The sequence below is a fragment of the Anolis sagrei genome, chromosome 4 (assembly GCF_037176765.1).
Source record: "Anolis sagrei isolate rAnoSag1 chromosome 4, rAnoSag1.mat, whole genome shotgun sequence".
Classification (NCBI taxonomy): Eukaryota; Metazoa; Chordata; class Lepidosauria; order Squamata; family Dactyloidae; genus Anolis; species Anolis sagrei.
The window spans coordinates 74,307,074-74,319,270 of NC_090024.1; the positions used below are offsets into that span (position 1 = coordinate 74,307,074).

The window sequence follows — 12,197 nt, forward strand, 5'->3', positions numbered from 1 at the left end:
CATAGCTCCCTCTATCTCTGTAAAGTGTGCTTGACTTAAATCAGTTTATGTCACAAGTAATATAAAGGACTAAGTAAAAGAACTCTGGTTCTATAGAGATTGTTCTTGAATAAAAATGACTTCAGCCTGACCACATTTACGAATTAGTCCAACTGAGTTCAATAGGACTTGTATTTGAATAGTGAATTTGAAATGCATAGTGAAGAGCATGGACACAGATTTTCAAGTTCAACATTACCATGTTCAGAAACCAGCTTGGATGAACTAGTTAATTTTGTATTGGGAATCTTAGAATCATGGAAGAGACCTCATGAGCCATCCAGTATAACCCCCATTGTGAACTGCCCTGAGTCCCCTTCGGGGACAAATAAATAATAAATAAATAAGAAGCAAGAAAATCGCATTCAAAGCATCCCTGACAGTTGGCCATGCATCTGCTTAAAAGCCTCCAAAGAAGGAAACTCCACCACACTTTGGGGCAAAGAGTTCCACTGCTGAACAGTTTCTCACTATCAGGAAGTTCTTTCTCATGTTCAGGTGAAATCTCCTTTCCTGGAGTTTGAAGCCATTGTTCTGCGTCCTAGTCTCCGGGGCAGCAGAAAACAAGATTGCCACCTTCTCCTTATTACTTCCCCTCACATATTTATACATGGCCATCATGTCTCCTCTCAGTCCCTTGTAGATTCTTTGAGATTTTCATTACTCAGTACAAGTAATGGTGAAAATTATGCTCTAGTTTTCAAAACAGTGACTTCGACTCGGACGTCTTCACGTGATTGTTAATGCTATAATTAGCAGGCAGTCTTTCTCCCTGCCTCTTGCAAGAATATTTCATGGCTATTCCTCATCCAGTCCACCCTCACCAATAATATCTTGACCATTCAGATGCACCATAGAGTTTGATACATTACCATCCTTTATGCCATCTTTATACTGAAGATCTTTAAAAAGAAATGGCTATTCTGTTGTAAAAGAAAGCAATCCCTTCATCATATGGATAATGACTTTTTCTTCTGGCATTTCACAGTCCCAGTATGGGATAGTGGACTTAGCCTTATTATCAATCTCACAGTACAAGTCCAAGAAGATCAGAATGGTTCCTTGGGATTGTACTTCATCCGGGGGGGGGGGGGGGGATTTACTCATGTTTATAGACCTCAATGGCATCTACTTCCATTTTGCCATTTGACTAAATCGCCATTCTGTGACAGTCTTAGCAACTTTTTGCAGAAGCTTTGTGCAGGGCGATTTCACTATTAGATCTGTATAGCGATCACGTGCATCTTAACCTCCCATTACCATCTTGAAAACAGAGCCAAAAGCGATGTTTTGTTCTGCTGTACAGTTCTTTGCACTGTTCTGGCTTGATCTCCAGTAAGCTAGTTCACTGGTTGCCTACGTGTGAAGAGTCTAGACACCAAAAAGGAGAATTGCTTGCTTACCCGTAGCTATGATGCCTTGAATGACCATCTCTGAACTCACAGCCTGCCCTCCTCCCCATTTTTCTGTTCCCATTTTAATGTCTTCATTGCATGATAGACAGGGAACTCAGGAAAAGATGCTGAAGCATACATAAATATGTGTTGTGAGAGACAAGAGTAGGCTATTATTATTATTATTATTATTATTATTATTATTATTATCACAACCACTCTGCTTTATCTCTCCCAAAGGAGACTCAAAAGTCTTTCACCAAAACTCTACTCTTTCCAATTCATGCTTTCACTTTTCATAACCATATGTAACATGGTGTGATAAATGTAGTGCTGTTAGCTATTTTGAGTCTCTTTTTAGACCGAAAAAACAGGATATAAATGAGTGAACTAATAGTTCTAGTAGATTGTTGGAGGTCCCCTATTTTCTTGTAATTTTCCAGGGTAATTGAAATTGATATATTGACGCCCATGTATCTCAGTAAATGTTGCGTTTAACTTCGCAAAAATATTATTGCATTTACATTTTTTAAATATGTGTGAGACCCGGAATGTTCGAAAAATTGCATTTTTTGAGAGAAAGTGTTTTGTAAAGCAGAAGAAAGAGCTGTTTGGAATTATATTAAGATACAGGGTTTTTTTGGTTTTTACTTCACATGCTTTTCAATTGCTTCTACAACATTTTAGTTGTAGATAATTGACTGATTTCAGTAATATGGATTCTTTATTATTTTAGAAATGGAGTAGAGGTTGGGGAAGATCAATTATTGAGACTGCTAATGTCAAAATCCCCTTAGCCTAATTCATTCCACTGGAACTACTCTTGAGTAAGTGGTTTGAGTTTTGCAATTTAACCTTTAAATTCTCCCACTCTGAGGGACCAGCAAAAAGCAAGACATATTTTCAAAATACCAGAGAATTAGGATTTGGGTGAAGAATGGATTGGGTGGTGTATAATTTGTTGGATCTGTATCAATGTGGCTCATTTAATTAATAAGCAACACCATGATTTCCTTCTAATGATATGTTAGTGCTGAAATTTGAGCTTACGCCATTCACTATCATTAAAATAAATTTAATTAAGCTCTTTGTTGGCAATTTTTTGATTCAATTCATTTTAATTGATTATTCTTATTTAATTTGTATCACTTGCCTGAACCCAAGTTGTATCATATGTCATGTGTCATAAATCATGTTCAGGTTTATATTCCTTGACTAAATATGGCAGTGACATTTTACTCAAAATGATGTATTTAAAAATATCTTTTGGCAGGGCCAGCAATTCCCTGCTTTACTCACAGACTCTAGTCTTTCTGGACAGAACAGTACCAGCTCACAGCAAGTTATACTAGTGAGTCATACTCCGCATTCAATAACTGGAAATCAGGATGAATTAGCGTATCAGGTAAATGACTTTTATAGACCTATCTTGCATTAAGACACAACACATGCTCAGTGTGTATCCTGTAATTCGTAAGAGGGAGTCATTGATATATCCTCATTGCCTTTATCCTTCCAGGAGAAAATCAAGACAGTGCTGTAAAGGAAAAGCAGCATTTTCTTTTTGACACTATTTCATTATTCTTTTGTATATATTAATGAGATTGACAAACTAAATTTATGCATATCTACTTAAATATGAGTTTTGTTGAACTCAATGGAACTCAACTTGCTGGTAAATATATGCAGGTTGTAGGTTTAGGCTGCAGACATTTTTTTAAAATCTAGAAACAATAAGCATAGAACTCTACTAGACATTACTTTTAAGTAGACTTAGAATAGATCAGCAATAATAGTGATAAAATCATAAGTTTTTTTCTTTCAGCATTCAATAAATATATTCTTGTTGAATCTGAGGTTATCTGGTAGATGTTGATGATCTGTCCACAAATACAGTAAGGAGTGGGAGGAAAGAATTCCTTCAGTTTCTTAGCAACTTCCTTTGTTTCCAATAGTTATTCCATTGTACCTCTTCACATCATAGGGATTTTGTTTTTCTTATGTTTATTGCGTTGTTGCTTATATAAAGTCTTATATATTAGTTTCCATAACTTCTTACCCCTATGATAGACTGACTACATGTTAGCAAACTTGTAGCCATTTCTAGTATCTTTATTTTGCTATTTTCATGAAAACATTCTTATCTATTCCCCCTATCCTACTCATTCTTTACTCTTTTCCTGATTTGGTTTGTAGCCAACTCCATCTGAGCACATCCATTGTTCTTCCTGAATTTCATAAGCTTCTTTAAACTTCTGTCAGTTAAGCCTGTTTTTCAGTTTCACATCTCTTGAAGAACTTCCCCTTTTCTTCTTTGCTTGGCATCCCCATTTTCCTGCATCCACAATGACTAATCAATCATTGTTGCACAAAGAGTCTTACCTGATGATTTTTTTTAAATTTTTGTTTTGGTGGTTAATGTCTCTTTCAATCTGGATTTACTTCAGTCAGGCAACAGATAATATGTAGCATTTCTTCTTTGCTATAGAATAGTGCAATTAATTTATATATAAATGATATATATTATACATATATATTGTATATATAATCATAATTCATTATGATTGAATATATTTGGGAATACTGCTGTAGCAAGAAACTGTTACCAAGTTTAAGGGTTTAAGGCTGGAGCTTTGAGCTACGGTGCTTGAATTGCCTCTGGTCTTTGCTCACAGAGTGGGAGTACTCAGAAAGATGGATTGATGGAGACATAAGTCTTAGGAAAATTATCAGGTAAGAACATTTCTGTATTCAAAGGCTCGCTAACATCTGGAAAGCATTTGTCTTTTTAACCTTCATCTATCCACCCAGTTTCACATTTTTTCATTTGGACAGAGTATGTGAGGGTGATTCTTGGAGAGTGGCAGGAGAATGTTCTGTTCTCCCATGTGAACCAGAAATCAGGCCCAAATGTAGATTAATCTAGAAGGTGGAATATCCAAGTTTCCAGATGGTTTATGCCTTGAGAGCATGTTGGAAGACTGATTCTGGCCTGGGTATTTTTTTTTTTTTTACAAGCAGCCTATAGTTTTGCAATACAGATTGAGCATCCCTTGTCTGGTATTCCAAAACACTACAAAATTCAAAATTGTCCACATTGGTGGTTGAGACAGTAACACCTTTGTTTTCAATGTACACATATTTTGTTTCACGCATAAAATTATTGCAAATATTGTGTATAAAATTACCTTCATAGCATATGTATAAGATAAATATGAAACATAAATGGATTTTGTATTTATATTTTGTTCCCATCTCCAAGGTATCTAAAATAAATATGTAACACTTCTGGTCCCAAGCATTTTAAATGAGGGATACTCACCTGTATAAATACAGCTCTGTTGGAGCGATAGAGTCTTTTCTATAATTTGCTCAGTGAGTGGTTTTTGTCAGCTGGGGCTTACAATAACTTCTCATGTTCCTGTCAAGAGCTACAGCTCTCCAAGGATATGGAATCCTTTGCCAGAAAATAGCAACTTAGCAATTATGGTAATTTTGTCAAGAATGCTATCTAATTTATAAGAGGCTACATTTAGTTATCAATACAAATGTGGAGCTTGTCTCAAAAGATGCCAAGTCCATCTCAACATATTTTACAAGAATTTGAAAAAAAACATAGTGAGGATATGCATCCTTTTGCTATAAAATGCAATTTTCTAAGCCCTGTACTGAAGTGATTGGATACATTTTGATCTGTACATAATATTGTACTTTTTAACCAACAATGTCATGCCACCTTTAACTCATTTTTCATTTTTTTAAAGAAATTGGTACTTTTTGGAAACAAACTCCCCAAATGATCTTGAATGTTTATTCTTGTTCACATAGACCTTCCTTTAAACTCCCCTGCATGTCAATAAGCTTCCATTTCTGTTTTTATTTGAAGACATAAATTGCTGTATTTGAATGCATGAAAACTACAAGTTTGGTGTAAACCAGGGGTCCCCAAACTTTTTGAACAGAGGGCCAGGTCACAGACCCTCAAACTGTTGGAGGGCCAGATTATAATTTGAAAAAAACATTAATGAATTCCTATGCACGCTACATATATCTTATTTGTAGTGCAAAAATACTTAAAAACAATGCAATAATTAAAATGAAAAACAATTTTATCAAATATAAACTTATTAGTATTTCAATGAGAAGTGTGGGCCTGCTTTTGGCTGATGAGATAAGATTGTTGTTGTTGTTGTTGTGTGCTTTCAAGTCGTTTCAGATTTAGGTTGACCCTGAGCGAGGACCGGGTAAATGACCTTGGAGGGCCGTATCCGGCCCCTGGGCCTTAGTTTGAGGACCTCTGGTGTAAACCATAAACAGATACTTAACTCCTTGTCTAATTTTTGGAATAAAGTCGATGGGAGTGTGAAATCTCAAAGTAGGCCATTTTTATACATGCCTGATCATGTGGCAGTTATCTTTGAGTACATTCAGAAATAAATGTGGTTCCCAGTAATCCTTTCATCATCATTAGAAAATAGTTTGGTAGGATTTAAGATGGAAATCAAGGTGTGAGGATGCAAATTGACTGAAGTCCTAAGCATTGATCTAGGTTTAATTTCATTCTTTCACTTTTCTTGTATTCTCTCAAAACTAAATCCAAGGCATTTTGTAATACAGATCAAGTCTCTCTTGTCAGGAAATCCAAAATCCTTTCCCCTTCCTTCCCTGCTACTTTGCTAAAACATCAGAAAGTGTGCTGACAGTCAGGGAAGTATATTAGGATATCTGCTTTTTACAGAGGTTTATATAAACAGAGTCCTTCCTCCCTTCTCCTTCTTCTCTTTTCCCCATTAGTGCTTATTGAATCCTTTGTGGAAGCATAAAACTCTTAGTGGCTGAAATTTCAACCAAATAAGTTGGTTGATACCCAAGTTGGTGGCACTCGATAGATTGCAAGTTTTACATTTATCAGTAGGGGTGTGATGATTACAAAATGGAACATATTTTCCAGTGGAATCTAAAAGCAGTGAAATTCTTCCCAGAATTTCCCATGCTATGAGATCAATGAATGCAATGAGATGAATGCAAGGCTGGGGTAAAAATTGCTGGAAGAAACATTAACAACCTTAGGTATGCAGATGATACCACTTTGATGGCCGAAAGCGAGGAGGGGCTGAAGAGCCTTCACCATCAAGGTGAAAGAAGAAAGCACAAAAGCTGGGTTGCAGCTAAACATAAAAAAAACCAAGATTATGGCAACCGGACTGATTGATAACTGGCAAATAGAGGGAGAAAACGTGGAGGCAGTGACAGACCTTGTATTTCTAGGTGCAAAGATTATTGCAGATTCAGACTGCAGCCAAGAAATCAGGAGATACTTACTTCTTGGGAGGAGAGCAATGACCAATCTCGATAAAATAGTGAAGGATAGAGACATCACACTGACAACAAAGATCCACATAGTTAAAGCAATGATATTTCCCATAGTCACCTACGGATGTGAGAGCTGAACAATAGGGAAGGCTGAGCAAAAGAAGATAGATGCTTTTGAACTGTGGTGTTGGAGGAAAGTTCTGAGAGTGTCTTGGACCGCCAGAAGATCCAACCAGTCCATACTTCAGGAAATAAAGCCTGACTGCTCATTGGAGGGAAGGATATTATAAGCCAAGATGAAGTACTTTAGCCACATCATGAGAAGAAAGGAAAGCTTAGAGAAGACAATTATGCTGGGAAAAATGGAAGGAAAAAGGAAGAGGGGCCGACCAAGGATGGATGGATGGGATCCTTGAAATGACTGGATTGACCTTGAAGGAGCTGGGGGAGGTAACAGCCGACAGGGAGCTCTGGCGTGGGCTGGTCCATGGGGTCACGAAGAGTCGGAAACGACTGAATGAATGAACAACAACATGAGATCAAATCTTTGACTGTGTTTTAGGAAATCTTTTGTCTACTTAAATATAAAAAAGGCCACTAGGAAAGAGGGTGGGTCAATTTATCTCCTTCGAAGATGAATATTGGCAAAAATTGTGAATATTAATAATTCATGATGGTTACAATCTTATATACTACAGACAAGCAGGGCCAAGGTCTCCCACATTTTAGCACATTTTGTAGTCAGATGGCTTCTAAGGCAGTTACTTAATAGGGCCTCAGCTAACAATCTGACGTTGTAGTGTTCTCAAAAGGCATGCTGCTGCTACAGTACATCCTGAAGAACTGAATTCATTCCTGCCATTGACAAAGAAGAAGGAAGTGTCTTACTTTTCCCTTACAGTCAATGTCTAAACATATTCTGATCTTTGCTTACTGTTAACACCAGCACGGTTGTACATGGGTGTTGTGGGACCAAGGGAAACCTACTTTGTGTGTGTTTTGCTTTTTCTTTGTTAGTTGCTCCAGGTTTTTTGCTATTTTTCATAGTTTTTAAACTGACATATCTCCCTGGGTAGGGAGAGGAACATTTCCTAAGATAACTGACAAATTGTCCCTCTCTTGTCCATGTGGGAAGAATATTCTCAAAAGCAGAATAACTTCCTGCCACTCACTGGCACAAAAAAATATAACAGGTACATTTCTTAGCTTTGATTAAAAATGTGTTTCCTTGCTCTCTTACCACTTTTAAAATAAGATGAAGTGGTTTTTAAATTAAAGAAACACATGTTTTAAAAGATTAGACTGCCTCATAATAACAAGTGTTTAAAAGATTAGAGCGTCTTAAAATAAGTCCCTTATATTATTGAAGAGCTTGACTAAATGTTGCATCGCATATCTCAGTACCTATGTCCAGTAATTATACATTTTCCCAAACATGATTACTTCACCTTAAATGGATTAATAGTTTCAAGAATTTCAGGTAGATTTGCTTCTCACCATTGTTTGTATATATTTAATTATTTTGCAGGTGAGTGAGGTTTCTCCAAAAAAAGAGGCCCCCGTGCATCAATGTTTTGAATGTAACCAAACATTTTCTTCAGCTGCAATGCTATTGCAACATAGCAAAGAGGTCCATGGAAAGGAAAGAATCCATGTTTGTCATATTTGTAATAAAGCATTCAAGCGAGCAACACACCTTAAGGTATGTGAGATAGTTAACATACTACTGTTATGAAAAATTGCGCCGTGGATACAACATTATTATTCATCTTAATTATGAAGCTCTGCTCTATCCAAATTAGTATCTTTTCTATAAAATCAATTTTGTGATAACTCTAAATTGTCTGGTGAAGCTAGAAAATTCATAGAGAAACTCATATTTCTTGGGCCCCTTCCACACATCTGCTTTGAACTTGAATATATGGCAGTGTGGACTCAGATAATTCAGTTCAAAGCAGATATAATGGGATTTTCTTCCTTTTCTGGGTTATATGGCAGTGTGGCTGTGTCTCCTTGGTCATGAGCAAGTAAAACCATGGCATGAGTTCTGTGGTTATTGGAACCTTCCTGCAATACTGTACTGGGATTCCGTATAACTGTTCATACCTAGCACATAGATGGGCAGGATTTTTCTTCTGCAGGGAACTCTTCCAAGGGGGCAGGAAGGACTAGTTATCAGGTAGTTTTTAAGCCTTTCAAAACGATCTGGTTATTTCTACCTTTTTGTGTAAGAAGACATCTAGAATTATATTTCTTAGGAATACTTTGACTGTTTAATCTTTTCAGTGTGCTTAGTGTGCTTGTTGCTGTGCTGTTCTTTTACTCAATATTGCAGAAGCCTGCCTGTGTTTTATTGTGAGAATTATCTTAGTATTTAATCCTCAAGTGTAAAACGAGGACTAAAGGTTCTTAATGATTCACATAATTAGTTCAGATGCAAAGAGTATTGAAACCAATCTCCAAGAAGCTTTTCCAACAGCTTCCTGAAATTTTTGATTTTTCCAAATTTCTTAAGTCTAGTACCTGGTCCAGAGTTGATATATCTTGGAATAGTATTTGTTTTTTTATTCCCACCTTTCCTACAGCATAGAATTCAAGGCAAATTGTGAGGTTCTTTCCAAGAAAGTTCTGGAATTTTATGCTCTGATGTTTTTTTCTGAAAAGAGCAAAGTTGTTCAGAAAATAATTATTGATTGTTTTATTCATGCTTTATGATGGTTTTTGTACAAAACGTTTTCTTTCTTAAGGGGGATTTACTGCTAACCTCATGCCATGTTGATTTCACAAAATGATTGACTATTATTTAGTACTCATCTTGAACTACATCTCATATGTAAAGTCAAATGTTTGAACGTCCTCTTCTGTTGTTTTATTAGGAACATATGCTGACGCATCAGGCTGGACCATCAGTAAGTTCCCAAAAGCCAAGAGTATTTAAATGTGATACCTGTGAAAAAGCCTTTGCTAAGCCAAGTCAACTGGAAAGACATAGCCGTATTCACACAGGTAACAAATTAGCAATACAATTGATTAGCTGTGATTGAGATTATAACGTAAATCATAAATGGTAAATGGGAGATAATGCTTTCTTACATGAATAGGACTGTTTAATTTTTAAGGCCATGTAGATCGATCTTAACACCATTTTTGCTCTTTTGATATGATTGAAGAATTACCAGATCATTGTGGTCTGTGCCTATTGCTCAATCTTACATCTTAGAACTGAAATGTACAGTTATAATTGTTTTTGACTACTCAAGTGCAAGTGTCATGTTCCAGTGGAAGGTAGAAATGCTCCTAACGGGTTTGAGTTTTCCTGTAAGTTAGTGATAAGTTTATTTATAAAATAAAACCTAAACAGGTACTATTGAGTGGAAATAATCACCTGCTATCAAGGAGTGGAAAGAATATTTCAGAATATTCCAAAAATAATAAAAAAACATGTTTTCTGAGTGTTAAGAAACCCTGATGAGAAAAATCTTGAACTCTTTGCACAATTGGCAAAATTTGCATATAGTTATTTTGTGTAGTAAACAGGAAATATTTTTTTATTGTGGAAATTATATTTCAACACAAAACTTGCCTTTTTTGCAGAAAATGCTGCAATTGAGAATTTATTCTGTGCAAAATTCACATGTGGCTGATTGACATAGAAGACAGCATTTTCTTTAGAAAAACAATCAGCATTTTCTGCATACAGGTATTATTTTCCATTAAAAAGGTGTTTCTGCACAAATATCCATGTGCAAATTTTGTGCAGAAATGCAATTGGCTTTAGAAATTGTATGGTTTTTGAAATTTCATAAAAATATTATTTTGATAAACTTAGATTACTTCAAGAAGCAACTTAGTAAAGAATTACATCCCTACTTATGTTCCTTCAAACAGTGGTGCGACAAAACTATGCCTTTTGGTCTGTGCTTCATCAGATCCGCAAAGGGGTCTGTGGCCCAGAAAAAGGTTAAACTCAATCGAAATAGCGTTAATCCGCTTGATAAAACCCTCACAGTTATTGTTCATGTGCTACAGGTGAACGACCATTCCAATGTGCACTGTGTGAAAAAGCTTTTAACCAGAAGAGTGCACTGCAAGTTCACATGAAAAAACACACAGGAGAAAGACCATACAAATGTGATTATTGTGCAATGGGATTCACACAGAAAAGCAATATGAAGCTTCATATGAGGCGAGCCCACAGCTATTCGGGTATGTAATATTAGCTATGTGAATTATATTTATTTACCTTTTATTATTTTAAACTAGTATTTAGAACACTTTGGAGTTTAATCCAGCACTTTTGTTTAGAGCACCATGTTCCCAAGGCTCATTATTTCCAATACTCTTGCCTTGAATTGTACTCGTTTTTCTACTTCTTTGAGTTCAATCAAACTCTCAGTATCTGGGGCAGAGTGGGGAGCCTATGGCTATCCAGATATTATTAAACTCCTATTCCAGCTTGGCTAGTGACAAAAAGTAATGGAATTCTGCATGGATTAAATAGTAATTTCTTCTGCTCATCATATTCTACAGCATAGTTTGTGGGCTGTCAGTTAATCGTGTTTTTAACAGGAAAACAGATGTTACAGTTATACTTCTGAGGCTGGGAACAGCAAATATAAATTATATGTTTTTCCATCTTTTGACTGGGGGGGGGCAGATGTGAGGAACACATATAAAAACTAAGTAATTAATAAGCAGATATAGGGTTATCATATGTCATTTTTCTGGACATGTCCTCTTTTTCAGAAGTAAAATTTCTGCTTGTATTTCTATTGTATTATTAAATATCACTAATTGTTATACAGTGAAAGGTAGCAATATTTCTAATAGCAGTTGTCATAGCCTATGTATCATAGATATTTAAAATGACTTGTCGTAGAGAACTAGTAGTTTAAAGTACATATAATCAGTCAGAGAATGTGTCCTCATATGTGTTTCAAAATATGGTAACCTCAAGCAAACATGCAATAAGGCAGGTATGCATTATTTCTAATCCCAGATACATTATATACCACTAATTCAAAGCATATATTTGTGATATTTAGACAGGGAAATACTATTAACCTTATTTGGGATAACATAACATTTGACATTTATGGATTATTATTATTATTATCACCATCTTTATTTATATCCTGCTTTTCTCCCCGTGGGGAGATGGATTCTGATGAAAACATTTTTGCCTTTTAGAAATCTAAATCAGTGTAAAAGCCTTCCTATATCATTAATCAATCATGAGAGAGCATTGTCTGTGACATTTTCTTCTACAGCCATCTCTAATTGTAATGCTGCCTTTCTAGTGGAAAACTTAATTTATATTTTTAGCAGCATGTAGAAACAAGGGTTTGCAAATGGTATTTTTTCCTGACAACAACTTCTACAATCCACTAGCCAGCATTGATAGTAATGATATCAAAGTGAAAAGGAAAAGAAAAAAAATACTTACCCTTT

The 12,197-nt window shown here is 35.8% G+C and overlaps 1 protein-coding gene across 7 annotated transcripts in view; it reads left to right on the plus strand.

The window, feature by feature from the left end:
* The window catches only part of ZNF236 (zinc finger protein 236), a 54,056-nt gene that overhangs the window by 39,408 nt on the left and 2,451 nt on the right, over window positions 1–12,197 (plus strand). For 4 of the 7 annotated variants that reach the window (XM_060774961.2, XM_060774959.2, XM_060774962.2 and 1 more), the window contains exons 29-32: window positions 2,707–2,838; window positions 8,275–8,448; window positions 9,623–9,752; window positions 10,776–10,952. In XM_060774961.2, coding sequence (XP_060630944.2) covers window positions 2,707–2,838; window positions 8,275–8,448; window positions 9,623–9,752; window positions 10,776–10,952 — 613 coding nt within the window. Of the gene's footprint in view, window positions 1–2,169; window positions 2,261–2,706; window positions 2,839–4,108; window positions 4,167–8,274; window positions 8,449–9,622; window positions 9,753–10,775; window positions 10,953–12,197 lie in introns of those variants that run through there. The other 3 variants (XM_060774963.2, XM_060774964.2, XM_060774965.2) reach the window with 3 other exon arrangements.